Source organism: Amphiprion ocellaris, chromosome 24 (genome assembly GCF_022539595.1).
Source record: "Amphiprion ocellaris isolate individual 3 ecotype Okinawa chromosome 24, ASM2253959v1, whole genome shotgun sequence".
Taxonomy (NCBI): Eukaryota; Metazoa; Chordata; class Actinopteri; family Pomacentridae; genus Amphiprion; species Amphiprion ocellaris.
In genome coordinates, this window is record NC_072789.1 from 13,065,283 (window position 1) to 13,085,845 (window position 20,563).

The window sequence follows — 20,563 nt, forward strand, 5'->3', positions numbered from 1 at the left end:
ATCAAACACATCATCTCTACAGAGGTGATGCGTTTCATATGTTTCCTCCAGCAGAAATCTTTTCTAGATTTTTCTCTGATCTTGGTAAATTCTCTCCCCTGCTGTTTAGTTACCACAGACAGACTGATCCAGAGCTGAGAGAAGAGCATCTCTGCATCCCTGCATGTTTCAGTCATGTATTTTTATAAGCCACAGCTGGCTTCATGTCACGCTCGACTTTCAGCCCATTTATTTCACTCTGGGGGCTCTGCAGCTCTTTTCAAGGACCCATCTAACTGCTAAGCAAATGTGAAATGTCATTCTTTTTTTTTTTAACCTGGACTCTTTATTTTCCGCTTCCTCTTGTTTTCTCCTCACCCTCTACTTCAGTTCCAGCCATCTTTGTCCATCTTTAATCGAGGTGTTTGTCTTTTTCTTCATTTCAGACTCTGAGACCACAGAGGATGAGACCACAGAACCTCAGATGGAAACCAAAGAGGGCCCCGGGAGGCACCAAGACAAGGCTGGTCGCAGAGGACCTTCAGGTACTTCACCTGACAGGACTTTATCTCTAGTTTCAGCACTTCTCATATTGGACAGCTGATACTTCAGCTCTTTTTTGTCTTTAAATTCATATATTTTTACTGCGCTACTCCTGAAAGGTGCTCCAGAGTGCAGCACATTCAGCCTTTTTTAAGATAGTCAGTTTGATTTACTGCACCGCTAACGCTGCTGCCAAAAACACACTTCTGCACAATTATGATTCAATGCAGATTGATAGATTTAATGGAGGTTGTTATCAGCTTGGCCCAAGACGTGCATTGGATGAAATCCGATATGGCAGAATGCATTAATCCCTCATGGTGTGATGTAACGCTGTGACACACTGGCCTAGTTTCAGCAAGAACCCGTCTCAAGTCTGGATCTCACTGAAAAAATGCTGCTGCTCCATAAATGAAACTGATGGGATCAATTATTTCCCTGTACTGTGTACATGAGTTAAAATAGGATATAAATGTAGAGCAGTAAGTTTCAAAATGAGTTACTGTGTGAGGCTTTCAGCTTATTTTTAACTATTATTTCTTGCACTATTTACATTACAGTTTATGAAAGTCAGTTTGTTGATCGGCAGATTAAAAGGTGACTATTTTGTGTATTTTTTTAAGGAAAAAATGTCCAAAATTATATTTTTCCGGCGTCTCCAGAGGGAAGATTTGCTTTGCTTTTCTCAGTTTTATGTCTTTGTAAATTGTACACTACCATTTAAAAGTTTGGAGTCACCCAGACAATTTCGTGTTTTCCATAAAAACTCACACTTTTATTCATGTGCTAACAAGAGGTTTCTAATCATCAGTTATCCTTTCAACACCATTAACTAATACAATGGAGCATTAGAACACAGGAGTGATGGTTGCTGGAAATGTTCCTCTGTACCCCTATGGAGATATCCCATTAAAAATCAGCCATTTTTTTTCAGAATAAAACACTCTGCAGACTCCGCCAGGGATAAAATATTTTTTTTAAAAACATTTTTAATCTCTCTCTGCAGCCCAGTACCAAATGACCTGCGTCCTGGTGGTTGGGGACCACTGATTTACCACATTAACAATGTCTAGACTGTATTTCTGATTCATTCTATGTTATCTTCATTGAAAAAAAAAAAAGTTTTTCTTTCAAAAATAAGGACATTAACTTTTGAACTGTCATATATATTGTCGGTGATTTGGACTTTTAGTTATGTAAAACATCCCACTGAAGGCCATTAACTGGACACAATGCTTTACCCATGTAGCAGAAACATATATATTTCTCTGGTTTGGTTTATGATTCTAGCAGATTTGTAGTTAAAGTTCACTGTTGTATTTAAAATGGAGGAGGTATTGTTTCTTGAAGTCTAACACAACTGTATCAGACTTACACAGTCTTTATTGTTTATAGTTAGGCTGCAAATAATGATTGTTTTGTAGATGACTGCTTCAAGAGTCAGTTTATAATTTAGAATAAATCTGAAACTTGCTTGTTTTCTCTGTCCAGTGGAGAAAAATGCAACAACATAAATACAAATCTGGGCATTCTGCTTGAAGAACAACTAAAACAATTAATCAGCTATGAAATAAAGTCAGTACATTTTTGTTCTTGCTTCCGAAGGATATTCTTAAAGCTCTATTCTTGTTGAATAAAGCTGTACATTTGCTCATGACCTGTATCAGCCTTGTTACATTCTGTTTTAGTGAGATGCCATTTCGTTGCATTGCAGTTTTGACAAGACATGGAGCAAAGAAATGTTGAATCACTTTATCTCTTAATGCAAGTGTCTCAAATGTAAAGGCAAAGTGCCTTTCCTTTAGTGGCAAGGATGAACTCGTGATGAGCTTTTTCCTGTCAGAGTTGCACAGATGAAGAGAATTCCTGAAAGAGTTTTGACTAATTTGCTGCATCGGAGTCACACAAGCTGCTCCCAGCATCCATTCCTAACCAGGCAACAGGATGTCTGAATATAGATCACAAGTATTGACACCCTTCTCCTGAACCACAAAGACATTTTATATTCTTCCCTCGCTCGTACAGCGTGTTTGCACTTTCTAAGCTTTCGTGTTGGTGGGCTGACTACGCCCTCGTCACGTCCCTCCAGAGACGAGCAACAAAAAAACAGAAAGATAATACCAAATGAGGGAGGAATGAGGTGATACATCATTTGTTTTCTTCATGGAACAGACTGGTTTCCTCTGCAGCATACAAACTAAAGCCTTGTACAACACCAACAAGATGCATTTTAATCCCAGATGATGCAGGATTCGGTTTCATGTGGCTACAGCTGGACCACAGATCCAGTGGACGAGACGACACAGAGCTGCCTGGTCAAGCAGAAATGAAGCAAAGGGAAAACTGAATCCAGAAGCTCAATATGTCAGGGCCTTGAAGTGTATAATATTTTCTGAAAAGATTCCTCATTTCGTTGTTTTTCTGGTTTTATGGGAAGCTGATGTTGGGTGACGCTGAGTCAGTATCATTTCATTCAATCAGTCAAGCAGTGACGTTTTATATCCTCGACTCCGTCGCTGTTTCAAGGTTTCCTTCGTTAACTCAAGATGCTGACTACTCTTCCTTTTTGCTGCCAAAGCATTCCTGTCTCCGTAGCTCATCACTAAAATGTCAATCATTACCTGATTTGCGATGGGGGAGGATCTCTTTAAGGAGCCCTTACACTTTCTGCTTCATTTCCTGCTTTCAATCAATACACGATTTATCCGTCGTACCCTTTTCATTCTTAGTGATGTTCCTGCTCTCCTTTTATGTCAGTATCATTTCCTAATAACTCAAGATGCTTGCTCCTTTCAATGCCACAGCTTTCAGTTCATTCATGTACATATAAGATCAATTTTGTTTTGAAAAAAAAACATATATATATATATATATATATATATATATATATATATATATATATATATATATATATATATATACTTGAAAAGGAGAGCGCTCTAAAGGAAGGGGTCTCACTAAAACAGACTAAAGGTTTAATATACACTACTGTCCTTATTTTTGAAAGAAAAGCATTTTTTCAATGAAGATAACATTAAATGAATCAGAAATACAGTCTAGACATTGTTTATGTTTTAAATGACTTTTCTAGCTGGAAATGGGGGATTTTTAATGGAATATCTACATCTAATGCTACATTGTGTTAGCTAATGGTGTTGAAAGGCTAATTGATGATTAGAAAACCCTTGTGCAGTTATGTTAGCACATGAACGAAAGTGTGAGTTTTCCTGGAAAACATGGAATTGTCTGGGTGACCCCAAACTTTTGAACGATAGCGTACGTTATCCATTTTTCCATGATAGAGATGATTAGTTCATCTCTCTCTTTCCGTCTGTCATGTGACATTCTATAAAAGCAAAATGAATTTATCCTACAAACAAGTATTCCCCGTCTATCTAAAACCCCAGATTAGTAGGAATCCATGACTGAAGTAATACCTGACAGATACACAAAATTGTCTTTTTTTACATTTGGTAAAATTTGTAGTTAATTGCTGTTTTTTAAAAAATTGCTGCGCACTTTTAAAGACATGAAATCAAATATTTGTCACCCATGTTGATGTGTTGTCTTGCTTCTGGTGTCTCCCTGTCTGTCTGTCTGTCTGTCTGTCTGTCTGTCTGTCTGTCTGTCTGTCTGTCTGTCTGTCTGTCTGTCTGTCTGTCTGTCTGTCTGTCTGTCTGTCTGTCTGTCTGTCTGTCTGTCTGTCCGTCCACAGGTGAGGGAGGCAGGATGATGGACTATAACCCGGATGCTTCGGATCGCAGGGCGACTCTGCCTGGTTCCTATGACCCTGTTGTGGAGCGGGAGCTCCGGGCTCTGGGCTCTCGCCCTCCAGGGTCCCATCTGGACCCCTCAAACCCAGCCAGGCAAGCCCTCGGTGGGGTTCCTACTGAAGGGGCCCCTCCAGTCCGTCACCTGGGTGTGGAGCCACTGATCCGGGCGTCTCACGCTAACCTGGCCCGGCCTGTTCAGGGCTCAGAGGAAAGTGTTTCTGTAGGCAGCGACTACTATGGGAGCATGTTCAGCCTCTACAGAGGGAGAACATTTTCTATGCCCTTATAGCACATGGCTTCTTTTTTCCAGGATTCCACAAAAACACAAACAGACTGGCCACAAACCCAAAATTACAAAGAAAAGTGACACATATGGCAAAAGACATTCTATCCCTCATAGACCCACTCGCAGAAATTGTATTCCATTTGTTACAAAGCTCTTCATTTTTTACTCCTCTTTCATATATTCAAGGTGTTACTTCCTCTTGTTTTTATTTTGATGGCACACTTTCCTTTGACTCTGTCTTCTTCCTGTGAGCGTGGTTTTGTTTTCAATCTAACAATGATTGCAAGTCAACAAAATACCATTGTTAATATTCTTGATATTTCTTATAGCCATTAGAGAGGATACAGTGGCACAATCTGCTAATATATATTATTCAGCACTTCTGAAAACTGTGATTACTCTTTTTACCCACTGCATGTTTTCTACAACAACCCCTGACTTTTGGATTAACACCGTGTCTTTATAGGTTTGCAGTGGCATGCATGGGTTGCTTTGATCCGAGCTGATATTAGCATGAATTTTCTCACAAGTTAATGATCATGTTATTCACAGGTTCTTTTTAGGCATGAAGTTTTTGTATTTGAAGTCAAAGCAGGGGCACTTTTTCTGGTATTTTGTAACCGTTCAGTGCAGTTTTGTTGCTGCGACATACCTTCAATTATGACTGTCTTACACTTTCTTTACTTTTCCACAGTTAGATTAAATTCTTAAGACATGCTACATGCAGGCAGTTATTATTTCTGTCATTTTATTTTACTGACGTGTTGCTCATGAGGTGAGACACAAAGAGCACAGAGAAAACACAATGAACTCACAAGACAAAATGACACAAACTGACATTCAGCTACATCTTCGTTACTCATCCAAAGCCTTCTTCAGCTTCTCCAGAGCTCTAATTTCACACCTCCATTTCCCCTCAACCCTCACCTCTCTAGGACTCAAACTGCTGATGAATCACAGCGGTTCTCCTCCCTGTCTTCCCCCCAACCACCTCTCAGCACACACAGAAACAGCATCAGCAGCCAGAAACAAGAACCGGATAAAACCAAACCTTCAGACCCCAAAGCTTCTAAAACAGACCAAACATCTAACAGTGTTGTCATGACGCCCAAACTGGCGCGAGCAGGACCCAAGATCTTCGACAAGGTCCGGGCTTTTGAGGAGCGAAGGTCCAGTGTGGATCTGCCAGGAAGGGCAACTTCCTTTGACTCGGACGACAGTGGAAAGAAGACCGGAGGCCCCAGCAAAGAGGAAATCCTGCAGGGGGCAGCGCAGAAGAGAGCAGCATTCAAGCAACGGGCCTCATCGTTGGAAGACAAGACGAGCTACTCGCAGCGGGTCCAGAGCTACCAGAGCAAGTTTGCAGAAGAGTTGCAGAGGATCAAGAAGCTTGTGGGCAAACCAAGCTTGAAGAAGTCGTATTCCACTGAGCAGCTGTCGCAGAAAGACCGGTTTAACACCGGGAAGCTGGAGCCCATTCCTCCCCAAGTGGTCAAAAAGCTGGAGGCCAGAGAGCGAGCCCTGGAGGAGAGAAGAGACGTGGACAGAACTCTGCAGATTCATCCTCAGGCCCAAGGCAAAGATCTGCAGAATCAGAGCAACAACCCTGAAAAGGAAAAGATGACACATCCAGATCCACAGGGGAAACCGGCAGATAGCTCATCGCAAGGAAGCACTGGGAGAATCTCTGTTACCATGGAAACGGCACCAGTTCACCAGTTACCAGGGCAACCGTTGCCAACAGCCACAAGGACAAGCTCCATCAGGTTTGAAGATTATCTTTTCTGATGGATTTGAGTGTTTTTAAGAATTACATGGATGAGAATTTTCACATTTTTTTAGCCTTGAGACAAAATGGAAATCATTTGTTGTAACTTGAAGGTTCATATTTTTTCCACATGTGACTGTTTTCTTCTCTTTGCAAACAGGGAAACCTTACAAAGCTCTCAGGCGGCTGACAAAGACACACTTGATGCCACATCCCACGGCTATTCATCCTCCTCCAGAGACACCAAGATGGGCAATAGAGCAGAGGGCAGATCTCCCAGCCCATCAGGGAAGAGAGCCTCCCCAGTACTTGTGAGGGAACCAGGGTCCCAGTATCCACCCAAACCGCCCCGGCTCACCCCGTCACCCACTCCCTCCATCAGCCCTCTCCAGAAGAGGAGGAAGGCGGAGGCCGGGAGGACATCTCCGGCCTTGAAGATGAACATCCCCACTATCCTGGTAGAGGATGAGCCCATGGAGACGGAAAGTGTTGCAGACAAGAGCAAGACCAGGAGGAGGGAGGGTCGAGTTCGCAAGAGCAAGAAAGGCCGTTCTGCTGAGCCCAGGTCTCCAGAAGAAGGTAGGAAACATTTTATCATCAGTACTGATAAATGCATATGTAAAAATCCCGGTGCAACTCCGAAAGTGGTTTCAATGGCACCATAGTGAGAAAGTGTCTCAACATGAGAAAATAAAAATTAAATGTTTTCTGTTCTGATATCACAGAGAAGAATATTGCGTAGTTGGCTACTTAATTAACAGTTTTATTTGGTAGGGTTAGGGTTAATTAGGGTTAGCTAATCCTATCTAACACAATGGTGGCTTTTGCTTGCAGGAGTCTCTTCTTTTTTTTTGTTTTACACCAGCGTTTAATAAGAGTTTTCACCTTTAAAATGTCATTTTAAAGTGGCGTCCGTATAGCTCAACGCGTTGAGCAGGTGACCCGTGTACAGGGGCTGGTCCCCGATGCAGCTGGCCCGGGTTCGATTCCCGCTCGTGGCCCTTTGCTGCATGTTTTCCCCTGACTCTTCTCCCCTGTTTCCTGTCTCTCTCTCACTGCGCCTATCCAATAACGCCAAAAAATAACTTTAAAAAAAAAAAAACAAACGTCCTTTTAAGAATCTTAGATCCTATATAAGTGGTTTTCTTAACACCATACACCAACTTAAAGCAGTGTTTAACTGTCCTCTGTTGATGACAGTTTCACCACAGTGTCGCTGCTGGTGGTTGGAGGTGGTCTGTAATGTGCCCTGTTGCACATGTCATCACTTCCAACAGTGATGCAATGGGAGCACAGCAGCAAATCCCTGCAGAAATGTGGGAAAACAAACCACAGGAGGTCAGGAAAATTGGATTCTTAACGGGTGTGACTTTGCTCATCATGAGTTCAGTTCAATTCAGTTGATCGTCAATTAGTTTTTCAACACGATTAGCTAACACAATGTAGCATTAGAACACAGGAGTGATGGCTGCTGGAAATGGGCCTCTGTACCCCTATGTAGATATTCCAATACGTACTATTTCTAAATATTTTGTCTGTTTTTTTGTTGTGAAATACTGAATGGTTTTACCTCCTTAGGCCAATTAGAGTCAGTAAATAAAACAATCCGTGACAGTAACATTCAGAGTTTTAATAAAGTACCTCAAGATCACAGAAAACCAAAGTTGCTAAGGAGAACAGGTGGGATAGAACTAGAACAAATACATAGAATAGTCTTAAAAATAACAACTACAGTGGGTTATCCACTATGGAAAATTAATCAAACCCTCGACCAGATTCGTCGATTCACTCGGGGACCCAAAAATGGAAACTAGCCCATCGGCTAATTCCGCGGTCTGACCCATTTCGCTAAACCAGGTAACAGAGAACAGGCAGTTCCACATAAACACTCCTCTTGTTTCCAGGGGCTTCGTCTGATGACTCCTACCTGTCTGCTGGTGAGGAGCCACCCGAGGGTCCGAGCTTTGAGAAGCCTCTTCAGGACACCACGGCTCCCAGTGCCTCGGAGGTCACGCTGAAATGTATCGTCACTGGCAGCCCATCGCCCACAGGTACAACTCAGAACATCAAGTGAACTCAATATCAGGGGCATGCTCTGTTTTCTTTTTGAGGTATTATTTATTAATAGCTCAATAAAGAGAACCTATGAAATCAGTCAATTCATCAACACAAGAACAAACACACGAAGCCTGACCAGTCAAATGGATTCAAAAAAGGGAAAAAAGAGTTTAAAACAAGAAAAGCATTTAGAGGGCGCAGTACTCTGCCAAGGCTCGTAGAATACAGTAGTTAACTGATTATATTCTTTTTTTGGTTGCAACTTGTTTGTTGCATTTAATTATTTTATTCTTAACGGTAAGATGCTACAAAACAGATTCCTTTCCATTTGTATTGAGGAACTGAAGTAAAATCTGTGTATTTTTAACAGAAAGCAAAGCAAAGACCCCTCTTCATTCCAGATCTTGGTTAAGTGTGTTCCTCTACATCAGTTTTTGTGTGACTGTTTGAGTGTATTTTTCTGTGTCCTCAGTGACGTGGAGGAAGAATAACGTGGAGATTCGCAGCGATGCCTTCCATGTCGTTAAAGCTGAGGGCGAGCGGCACAGTCTGCTGATAAAGGAGATGAGGCCGAGCAACGCCGGGTCGTACTGCGTCACAGCTGCAAACGCGGCGGGCCGAGCGTCCTGCAGCGCCATGCTCTACATCCAGTCAGGTGAGGCCGGAGATACGAGGCGAGCCCGACGCACAAGCAGTGTTACAGTGACACATTTACAAGCACGCAACACAAATTTAAATGAAGACGGAGATGCCGAGGCACATGAAAACGATGCTCTCCTTGAAATACACGAACATGTTGACTCACTCGCTTTAATCCGCTGCCAGCCCTCCTCCGCCTGACATTCTGTCTTAATGACTACAAAGGCCCGCTGGAGCTCAGCATCCCAACCGGGGCTCCTCGCAGCGATAGTTGCCATGACAACCCATTAATTCTTGAAGGCGTCGAGCTGCTCTCGGTGTGAATTCAAAACGCAGTCCTGCCCCGTCACACAAAGGTCTCCTGAGTCTTAAAGGCAGCCATGACATTCAGAATCAGGAGGAAATACTGAAAGCATTCCTTCTGGAAGAGGTTTCTGATGGAACTGTGGCTGCACCGGATGTTTCTGTAACGCTCAGCTCATGTCGATGCAACTTGCTCTTCCCCAGTTTTGTCAACAGATGTGACCGTTCGCTGTGGTTCTGTCTTAGCAGCAGCAGCAGCAGCAGCACCGGGCCTCTGTTGCCATATTAGGCCAGCGGAGTCTAACTTGCAGGAGTATTTTTAGCCGCCCTCTTGTTCTCTCGGGTAATTGCTGTCTGCTTTATGTTCCCGTGTGCTGCTGCAATCGTGGAGTTTTTCATCACCCTAGATTTCATGCTACAGGGCCCGGAGATGGAGTTGTCAGAATGTGGTGGGAGATTATGTGAGTCATTTGAGCTGAAGATTTCTTGGCAGATTCAAGCCAAAATAGTGGGAGAGATTGATTTCTAGGCTTCAAAGAATATCAAACCACAATATGGTGGAGGAGCTTGACATTGCATTGTTGTGATTTTTGCATAAAATGTCCCAGCTATTTAGCGATTTCATAGTACGATCATCCTCCGTGGAATCTGTTTGGTATCAAATCACCAAATCTCGAATAAATTGTCCATCAAATCTTGTGCGAAGTTCAGGAATGTGAGAGAATATCGACGTGACGGCGATGGGAAGCAGAGGACACAATAGAGAATGAAGCTGAAGAGGAAGGTTAGCTGGCTCAGACTGTTGAGTAGTTGTGTAAGAGTTGGCAGGTTTACATATAAATACTCCAGAGAGTTATCCCCTGGTGCACAGACGCTGCTCAGAGATGTGACTCTAGGTAGGTTATTTTGTTATTTTTCCATTTTAATGCCAGCAGTTCAACAGAATATCCACCTACGTTACTTAATAATTTAGCATGAGTGATGTTTCTCTGAAATCTGGAGAGTTAATGTTTCATTGCTGTTAGTCAGTTGTTCCATGTACAGGCTGAGATGTGTTCGTTTCCATCTGTCTATTATATGACCCAGTTTCCTTTCTTTTTAGTCCGTTTCCGAAAAAATCCTCTGCTGCAGTTTGTCTTTTTGTCTGTTCCACTCATGGATTTCTATTCATTTTCAGTCAGTTGTCACAATGTTATCTGCACATTCCAGATGAGAGTTTTAGGTTTTAAAGAGACGTGAAGAGACGGAGGCAGGGTGGCTTTCTGTTCGTCCATCCAGCGATGAATTAATTCTGACTTCAGTAGAAGCTGCCAGGAGTCCAGACACACTGTCTGCTCTGGAACTCCTGGGAATAAGTGAATGATTGGGTCAGGGATTAAGGGATTAATTCATTATCGGTTCAGTTACGGTCACTTCAGAGAGGTCCCTGTGCTCTGTGTGTGTGTGTGCGTGCATGTGTGTGGGCGTGCACGTGGCCCACTCATCTCGAACTCGCCGTTCCGTGTTGCCAACAGCTCGTCTTGGCAAAGAGAGTCATCTGCAGAAAAGCAAGCAGAGACTGTAAACATCGGAGCTCTGACAGATTGTTCTCGTCCAAAGGTTTAACGAGCCTCCCCACTGCCGAGATAACATATTTCAGGAAGATTTGCGCTTAATTACTTCAATTAAAAAGTGTGCAAATCAGAGTTGACTTTTTCATGAACCCAAATAAAAGTGAATTAGATACAGCAGTAGTTAGGCTTATTATTCTATTGTACTTCCCTGTTCGTCACAGAGCCAACCCAAAGTGGGAAAGCAGCTGCTTCCCTGGACGCCAGCAGTCCGATCCAGTCCGATGAGGAGTATCTGAGCCCTCAGGAGGAGGCCATGGAGGTCTCACCTGCTCCTAGCAAAAGGGTCCATTTCAAAGAGCCTCCCTCATTTCAGGTAAGACTGTTGCAGAAGCCAAAGATGCAGTTATTTTCCCAATAACAAACAGCAAACTGCAGGAGAGCAGAATGGATCTAGCGTGCCAACTACAACAGAAAACGTGATTGGTGGAATTTTGGCTGTGATTTGTAAAGCAGCGGTCTCCAACCTTTTTTGCACCACGGACCGGATTCAAGCAAGACAGTTTTCTACAGACCAGTCATTGCGCTCATATCAAACAAGAAAAGCAGTACCAAATGACCCATGGCCTGGTGGTTGGGGACCACTGTTTTAGAGTACTGACAATGTGCCATTTTATAAGATAAGATGCCTTTATTATCAATGTACATGAAAATACAACGAAATTCTGTTGGCAATCTCTTACAGTAGCAGCATGAGTTGTAGTGGTCACTGGAAATCACAAAGATATGTATGTATGTAAATAAAATCAAATAAATATGTAAGTATGTACACAAGAAGTGGTAAGAATATATTGAACAGTAAGGTGCACTTATATAGTGTCCATTGAGCAATTATTGCACATGTTTTGTATGTATGGATTATGAGTTCAGACTCATCCTGATGTTCTTTTAGTCCAGTAACACTAACATAGAACTCTATTGGATGGTTTCACTATCACACCTGCTCAATGACTGTTCAAATATTGGACATAAATGCAAAACTTGTAATTGTATTTATATATTTTTCCTCATAAAGTGCCACTGACTGGCCCCTTAATGTATATGCTTAAAGCTTCCATTGGTGCCAATCACAGGAAAAATAATCAGCCTCCGAGGGTGAAAAATAAAGCTTCTATGGTTGGTGCAGTAGCGAAATCGAAAAAACTGAAACGTAGCACTTGCTACATTCCAGCTACATTATTTCTCCAGTTATGACTTCAAACATCCACAGATTGGGAAAGAAAACAATGACAAAAGCCAACACGATCCACCTTCTTTGAGGATTTTTAACTAAAAGGTTAATATTTTACCTTTGAGCCCAGATTTTACACACATTTTATTTAATAACATGCATAGAAAAAAAATCTGACAAATATGAAATGGTCAGACGTAGAATGATCCTCTAGTAAAGTTATAGCAAATGTTAGATTTCATAATTTTCAATCACTTAAACCTGAAGATCAAACTCAAAACAAACCCTCTGGTGCGGAGAACAGGGAGCTACTTTTCCTCTGTTTTCTTGTTATTTATAATCTTACTAATAGGAAAAATGATAAATAAAAGCTCAGTCGAGCGCTTTAGAAATGTTATTTCTGACAACAGAAAAATGAATAAAAGTTTGGAAGGATCTTATTACTTCTCCTTGTCTGAAAAGGAGGAGGAGGTTGATAACTGCAGCCATTCTGGGTTCTGTCATGATGTAGTTTTATTTATTTTATTTTTATTATTTGAAAACTTAAAGTTTGGAATCCGGTTTGACTTTGCAGACAGAAACAAACTTCAGAGCATCTACAGGTGACCATGTTGTGTTTTAAAGGTGGCACCGTGTGACCAGGGAGTCTCTGAGGGTCAAGATGTTGTTCTGACGGCCAGAATCAGAGGGCAGCCCAAACCCATGGTTTACTGGTAAGAATCCTTTCGTCAGAGCTTTACTGCAGACACACACATCACACCTGCAGCTTTTATCTCCACCAAGGTCGCTGGCTGTGTTCCTGTCAAGCTATTAAACACCTGAGTATAAATGAGTGTGACAGCCACTTTCCATTGGCCCAGGTTGAAGGACAAAGTCGCCGTGAAGACAGCAGGGCGCTTCGCTGTGCGAGACATCGAAGATGACACCAGTGAAATGAGAATCAGCTCAGCTCAGAGGTCAGATTCAGGCCTTTATGTCTGCAAGATCGTCAGCGAGTACGGAGCCCAGCAGGCTGATTGCCGAGTGGAGGTCAGAGGTGAGTAATGAACATCTGAGCCTGTCAGCTTTAATCATGTGGGGGCAAATAGCCTGTAATACAGGGGTGGCAAACATGTGGCCCACAGGCCAAAACCGGTCCACCAGAGGGTCCTTTTTAGCCCACTGGACGATTTTTATAAAGAGTAAAAATTACAGAGGAGACATCAACTGCAAATTATACATTTGTAAAACCAGAAATTTAAAGTAATTTCTAGACCATGACGAGTTGTTTTGATCATAAAGTAAAATGCTTGATTGCTTATTGTTCTGTAGTCATTTTGTGTCTCGTTTTTGTAAGATTTTGTCTTGTTTTTGTTATTTTTTGTCTGACTTTTGTCATTTTGATCACAAAATAAAATACTATATTGTTTATTTCCAGATCTAGAACTGAACAATGTAGTATTTTATTTTGACTAGACTTAATGTTTTGTGCATTTGTAGATCTACTGTGATCTGTAAATTGTAAAATGTAAATGATAAACTGAGGCAGAAAATTGTTGAAATTGAACTTAATTTCCTTCATAAATTTTGGGTTGTTCATAATGTTTTGTAAAAGAAAAAAAAAAGTATTCCTGAATTTTTTGCACTAAAAGCTTGTGGTTGAGTTGTGGTTATTTATTGGTTATTATGCTCTGATTTTACTGGTCCGGCCCACTTGAGATCAAATTGCGCTGAATATGGCCCCTGCACGAAAATGAATTTGACACCTCTGCCGTAGTATTTCCCGATTGCTGTTGTTTTATCAGCAGCTGGAGGACAGACGGCGCTGAGAATCACCAGGGAGGTGAAAGACGTGGCGGTGAGGGCTGGAGAGTCGGCCATGTTTGAGTGTCACGCTACAGGACCTACAGACGTGGATGTGGACTGGTTGTCCAATGGGAAGCTGATCCAGCCGGCGCTGCTCAACTGCAAGATGCACTTTGACGGGAAGAGGTGGGCTCTGTTTGTGTGGTCAGAAAGATTGATGTTTAGCTAATTAGCATATTCAGATTGCCTTCCTACTTCTGCTGCCCCCTTTCCACCCATTTTCCTCCTTCTTTTTGCCCCTCTCCACAAACATGCATAATGTTGAGTTTAAAGCCACGTTGTTTTTTTCCCATTTACAGAGCAGCTAGCGACTGTAGGGAGATATTCTGTGAATTTGGCAAAAAGTGTTTTGCATTTGAATTGCCTCCTCCACCTTTAATTTTAGAATCACACTAAAAAGAGGTGCGTTTATAAAGATGGAAAAATTCTGCCAGAAATGAGTTTGAAGAACACAGTGGAGTTGTGTGACGATTGGCGTTGGTCTGTCTGTGCGCAACATAACTCACAAACGGATTAATGGATTTGGATGAAATTTTCAGGGAAGGTCAGAAATGACACAAGAGCCAACTGATTAGATTTTGCCAGTGATGCGGCTTATAGTCTGGATCCACGGATTTGTTAAAGATTGCTGTATCATTGCGAGGTCGTAGTACGTCGTCACTGTATCTATGACAACAAGCTACCTGCTGACTATCACGTGATTGCGATCCAACTACAAATTAACCGTTGCGGGCTTATCGGGACAATATCCGTCAGAAATGGTACAAGGAGCAATTGATTAAATTATGGGGGTGTTTCTGAGTTCCATCAGTTCCCGTCACCCGCTACATATTATGTACTGCGATTCAGTATCCGTACATAATGTACATGCATAACACACGCCTGTGCTCAGTGCAACGTCATTTTGTTTGTGGGTGCATCTATATTAAATGGCTACATTCTATCAATAACTTAGAAACAAATACTGCATTTCTAAAAAAAATGCTGCTTTTCTGACAATGCCATATGTGGGAATGAGCAGCCTTGGTGGAGTACTGTGCTCTCTGAGTGCTTTTCTAGTTTTTAAATGGTTCTGTTTTTCTAAAGGGTGTTTTGCTTCATTGTCTAGGTGCCGTCTCATGCTGAATTCGGTACATGAGGATGACAGTGGGACGTACACCTGCAAGCTGAGCACTGCTAAAGGTGAAGCACTTTTATCTTGATTCTTCATGGAAAATACATGTTCATATCTTTTGGTTGCATTTTCCTGCTTTACAAGATTTTTTTAAAATCATGTTTTCTTTAAAAAAATCCTGTCTGATGTGTTATTTCCAGAGGAGTTGACCTCAAGTGCAAACCTGAAAGTCGCTCCGTCCAAAGAGCCTCTGTTCACCCGTAAGCTGGACGTCCTGGAGGTCATCGAAGGCCGCACTGCACGTTTTGACTGCAAGGTGAGCGGATCACCTGCTCCTCGAGTCACGTGGATGCATTTTGGTAAGAAATCTCCAGGATGTGTGTGGACCTTCTAGATAAAGAACACCTACATATTTTTTGATTTTTCTTTCTTTTCCCATTAATGTTTTTTCAGAGACACAAGTGGAGGAGAGTGATAATGTTCGCATCCTTCAGGAGGGGGGTCGTCACTCACTTGTCATCACCCACGTTAGCAGCGACACTGAAGGCTTTTACACAGCAGTAGCTCAAAACGTTCATGGAAAGTCTGAATGCACTGCTGAGCTCTACATGCAGGAACCCAGAGCTGCCATTGCCTCGCACATGTAAGAAAAGTCATTTCTATTAAAATAAAAACATCTCTAATTACCATTGTGCTGTTTTAATGGCTTTGAGTGGAGCAAAATAAATCCAAGATAAGTGTCAAAGATGCCATTTTGTTTTTTTTTCAATTACTTTGTCTCTGACTTTGGTTTGTTTGTCAATATCTTGATATTTCTTCCAAGGGCCAAGCTGGAAAAGATGCCATCCATCCCCGAAGAGCCTGAAATGCTGGAGAATGAAGTGGAGAAGAGGACCATGCCGGACTTTGTCAAACCTCTGGCTGATGTGGAAGTAATTGAAGGGAAGGAGGTGGTGCTGAAGTGTAAGGTGTCGGGTCTGCCTTACCCAACCATCGCCTGGTACCACAACGGCAAACGCATCGAGAGCAGCGAAGAGCGCAAAATGACCCAGTGTAAGCAGAGAACCCGATAGCCAAACAAAACTAAGCTATTTAGGGAGAAGAGGGTGGATAAGAAACTTGTGTGTCTGTTCTCCAGACAGGGATGTCCACAATCTGGTGATCCGGAGCGCTTGTCACGCTCACGGCGGCGTCTACAAGGCTGTCATCTCCAACAAAGTGGGCAAAGCAGCCTGCTACGCTCATCTATACGTTACAGGTAGGGATGGAGACTTACTGTTTGATGCTTTTGTTGGCAGAATACAAGCTTTTCCTAATGTTATGAGTATATATTTATTTATGTGAAAACAGATATTGTTCCGGACCCTCCTGATGGTCCTCCATTGATTGAGGCCATTACAGGAAAAACTATAACCCTGAGCTGGAAGAGACCAAAGAGGATCGACCCTTCATTTGGTAGGTAGATTCCACTTTCCTTCTGTGTGGTAAAGCGTTTCCTGGAATGTTGAGGAAGGTTTAGCTGAAATTTAATTTGCATGAAACACAATTTATAGCATGTCTTGATGTTTCAATGTTTTTCTGCCACTTTGGATTTTAAATCTCACTGGTACTGGTTTGAAAACAAGACTGAATTCTTTCCTCCCTGCAGCACCATGTCTTTGATTGTCATCCAGGAGAAGTATGTTTGTGTTTGCAGATAGCAGCTCTTTGCTGTATGTGGTCCAGCAGCAGCCTCTAGGCTCTATCCAGTGGTCTGTTGTGGCATCCAGCCTCAGGGAGACAAACTACACCGTCCCCTCGCTGTCCAAAGGAGTCCGCTATGCTTTCAGGGTCCTCACATCCACTGGAAAGACTCTGAGTAAACCGTCACCCTCTACTGACCTGGTCCACCTTCTGGACAGAGGTACTGCAGGAAGCTTAATGCTGTCACTGAATCCAGAGCTTCCCTTTGAAGAGAAAAAGTGTATGAACTTTAAGAGTTCCTGCATGTGTTTTTCCAATCTTTGTAGGACCGTATTTGAGGAAAGCACCAGTCATTCTGGAGAAACCAGACATTGTGTATGTGGTTGAGAGCCAACCTGCAAGCATCACCATCACACTGAACCATGTGCATGCAGTCGTCACCTGGAAAAGGTTTGTTTCTCTGGCTTTTCTGACAAATGAAACGAATATTGAGTTTTGTGAGTTTGTGCACAAACCAGCAGCTGAAGTGATGTACGTCAGATCATTGTTTAACTACTGAGACAGTGTGTGGTATCTTAGAACGTGCAGGAAGTTCAGTTTAAACACACAAACAAACAAACCAGCCCTCCAGAAGACGTCTGTCAATCATCCCACTTCTCTTGTCATCAGGGACTCTTCTATAAATTGGGATGGAATGTGTAAACCTCCTTATTGTAACCGCTGCAGATAATGAGTCCAGGTTCAGAGCACCAGGACAGAGAAGCACCACTGTGCAGTGGTCTGCACTGCTTTGATTGAGTTTAGCTTTGGAGATTCATGCACATGCTCTCTGTGGAGCTCTGCAGTTTCTTGGAGGGGAGTTTTGTTTTCTGTCTGCAGGGTGATTATATTTGGTACATAGCTTGTACATCTGCATACTAAAGATTTAACCTAGTGAGCCCTGTTGAAGAAATTTCACTCTCAGTCCTTCGAAGTTTGCTGTAGTGGGGTGTTTATTGGTATTCCATTGGTATTGGTATACGGTGGGCTCACAAACACAGAGCATGAGTCTGTGAAATACAGGCATTTATATAAGTCATCATACAGAGATCACCGTGACAACCGGGTTATGAACAATTCATGGTGTGAAATTAAAACTAACTGCTGAAATGCAGCTATTCGGTAAAATGCCATGTTGTTAGTGTTAATGAAGATTAAGTGGTGTATAGATAATGGATGGACGTAAAATCCCTATTTCTTTCAGTTTTGGTAACATCTCTAGACACTTTATTATCTCAATTTTTGTAGCCACAGTGACTTAAAATGTGGCCAGAACAAAACAGGCACAGAAACTTCATGGGATTCAGAGGATTAACATGTACTTAACAGGGAAAAAATGCATATCTCCATTTACAAGTGTGCACAGTTTATTGAAGACGCAGTGAGTCACAATTAAAGCCATTGATACCAAATAATTCCAGTGAAAAATCTAAATGTTATTTTAACAACCTTGATTTTTGATTTGATTGCTGGTCTCCAGCTGTAGCTATCATACATTTGCGTGGTTCTTCTATAGGAGGGGCGTGGCCCTGGTCAACAGACCGGGGATGTTTGAGATGAGCATGCCAGACGACGACCAACACACCCTGAAACTGCAGCGAGTCAAGAGCACCGACATCGGTCAGCTGGTGGTGACGGCCAGCAACCAGTTTGGCAGCGACCTCTGCACGCTTCAGCTGGCCATGGCAGGTCAGTCCAGGCAGCACCACAGGATAATTTTAGCCTTTTAGTGAGAATCCAAAGAACTTACTACTAACTACTGGCAGTAGTTTGTGCCAGCAAGGATAGATTACCCTATTTTTAAAGGTTTTTGAATTTTAAAATAACTTGAAATGCCGCAGTTCCCTTCCTCTGCTGTTATTTTCACTTCACAGACTTCAGAACTTAAAAATGTCAGCTTCTATATCCATGTTGTTCCCAAAAGAAGTCAAATTTGAGAATATATTCACGATTTGTTGCAAGTATTTATTGTAATCTAGTAACATAAACTTTACCACTTATATTTTATCAGCAAACTGCATAAAAAGAGTGAGTAACTGTTCTGATGCAGTTTTCTGTACTCATACACTACCATTCAAAACCCAGACAATTTCATGTTTTCCATGAAAACTCACACTTTTATTCATGTGCTAACATAACTGCACAAGGGTTTTCTAACCATCAATTATCCTTTCAACACCATTAGCTAACACAATGTAGCATTAGAACACAGGAGTGATGGTTGCTGGAAATGTTCCTCTGTACCCCTATGGAGATATTCCATTAAAAACCCAGCTAGAATAGTCATTTACCACATTAACAATGTCTAGACTGTATTTCTGATTCATTTAATGTTATCTTCGTTGAAAAAAAGCTGCTTTTCTTTCAAAACTAAGGACATTTCTTAGTGACCCTAAACCTTTGAATGGTGGTGTATATTTTTGACAGCCTCAAATGTTGAACATCTTTGAGGTACTGTATTCCATTTGTTTTTATTTTCTTTTTCCTGCAGTGGCTCCTAAATTTGAAAGCATCATGGAGGATGTGGATGTGCATGTTGGGGAGACATCCCGTCTGGCTGTTGTTGTTGAAGGAAAACCAGATCCAGATATTCTGTGGTATAAGGTATGATGCTCAGAGCACACAGATTTTTACCTAAATGTAAGCAGCAGCTGCTTAAACTTTATTTTTCAGATCCAATCCCTAGGCAACTGATTGTCATACTCCATCGGTCTGTTGCAGGATGACGAGCTTCTCTCCGAGAGCAGCCACTTCACGTTTGTGTACGACGACCCAGAATATTCCCTCGTTGTCCTGAACGCTCATCCCGATCACTCTGGTGTTTACACCTGCACTGCAAAGAACCTGGCCGGCTCCAACTCCTGCAAGGCCGAGCTCACAGTTCACACAGGTCTGACAAAACATCAACAACACCACAAACATAATACACAGTAAAACTCCTAAAGAACAAAATCACTCAGTTGTGTGTAAAGAACCATAGAAATGTGATTGTAACAAGAATTTAAAAGAACCAACAGATTTTTTTTTCCCATTTCCTGGCGCTGTTCGCCATCTAGTTAAGATTATATCCATTTGCTGTTGCAGAGCACACCAGTATAAGCTAGTTGTTTAAAATTGCATCTCTAAATCTGCACCATATGGGCGGGACCACAAGGTGTTTTGAAACTACAATATGAAACCATCTGTCACTATCTGGCACGCACTTCCAGCCAAACACGCACTATGTTGATGCTCCCTGCAGAGCGAAAGGAGGCAGCGGAGCCAATGGAGGACGAGGGAACCATTCTGAGGAAGATGAGGCGTTTGACGGATTACTATGATATCCACAAAGAGATAGGGAGGTGAGTGTGTAACTGCATCCCTTCAGACAGCGGGTACGTTAATGGCTGTTTGAGCGTCAGGGTCGGCGGTGGAGGGAGGTGGAGCAGCTGCACCTGCTTAACAACTCAGACGGAAACGACAGATGAGTCACCGGCCTGAGTGGAGTGAATGCACGAGCCGACAGAGAATTTGTTTTGGTCTGACTTGGCGGAGACGTGCATTTACTGAGAACCGAAGAGCCGCTGGAATGGCAGGAGAGGCAGATAAGGAAATCTGTTTTGCGGAAGAACAAACTGAGAAATGAAATTCAGAATCTGATTTGTTCCATCAAACATCACAGAAAGGTGCCAAGGAGACTGAAAATTAATTATGTAATGGAAGCGTCTCTCTATTATCCTTGCAAAGAGGAAGGCATTAATAAGTGCAAAGGA

The 20,563-nt window shown here is 42.2% G+C and overlaps 1 protein-coding gene across 14 annotated transcripts in view; it reads left to right on the forward strand.

Annotated features, from left to right (window-relative positions):
- Nucleotides 1-20,563, forward strand: part of spega (striated muscle enriched protein kinase a) — a 58,439-nt gene that overhangs the window by 19,900 nt on the left and 17,976 nt on the right. For 12 of the 14 annotated variants that reach the window (XM_055008472.1, XM_055008477.1, XM_055008470.1 and 9 more), the window contains 22 exons: nt 426-524; nt 4,238-4,388; nt 5,517-6,347; nt 6,510-6,928; nt 8,254-8,400; nt 8,880-9,062; nt 11,124-11,275; nt 12,755-12,843; nt 12,991-13,166; nt 13,915-14,101; nt 15,084-15,157; nt 15,290-15,448; nt 15,543-15,732; nt 15,913-16,142; nt 16,228-16,347; nt 16,440-16,544; nt 16,786-16,992; nt 17,099-17,222; nt 18,328-18,500; nt 19,303-19,415; nt 19,533-19,701; nt 20,053-20,152. In XM_055008472.1, the coding sequence (XP_054864447.1) occupies nt 426-524; nt 4,238-4,388; nt 5,517-6,347; nt 6,510-6,928; nt 8,254-8,400; nt 8,880-9,062; nt 11,124-11,275; nt 12,755-12,843; nt 12,991-13,166; nt 13,915-14,101; nt 15,084-15,157; nt 15,290-15,448; nt 15,543-15,732; nt 15,913-16,142; nt 16,228-16,347; nt 16,440-16,544; nt 16,786-16,992; nt 17,099-17,222; nt 18,328-18,500; nt 19,303-19,415; nt 19,533-19,701; nt 20,053-20,152 (4,198 nt within the window). The remainder of the gene's footprint in view (nt 1-425; nt 525-4,237; nt 4,389-5,516; nt 6,348-6,509; nt 6,929-8,253; nt 8,401-8,879; nt 9,063-11,123; nt 11,276-12,754; nt 12,844-12,990; nt 13,167-13,914; nt 14,102-15,083; nt 15,158-15,289; nt 15,449-15,542; nt 15,733-15,912; nt 16,143-16,227; nt 16,348-16,439; nt 16,545-16,785; nt 16,993-17,098; nt 17,223-18,327; nt 18,501-19,302; nt 19,416-19,532; nt 19,702-20,052; nt 20,153-20,563) is intronic. The other 2 variants (XM_055008473.1, XM_035946213.2) reach the window with 1 other exon arrangement.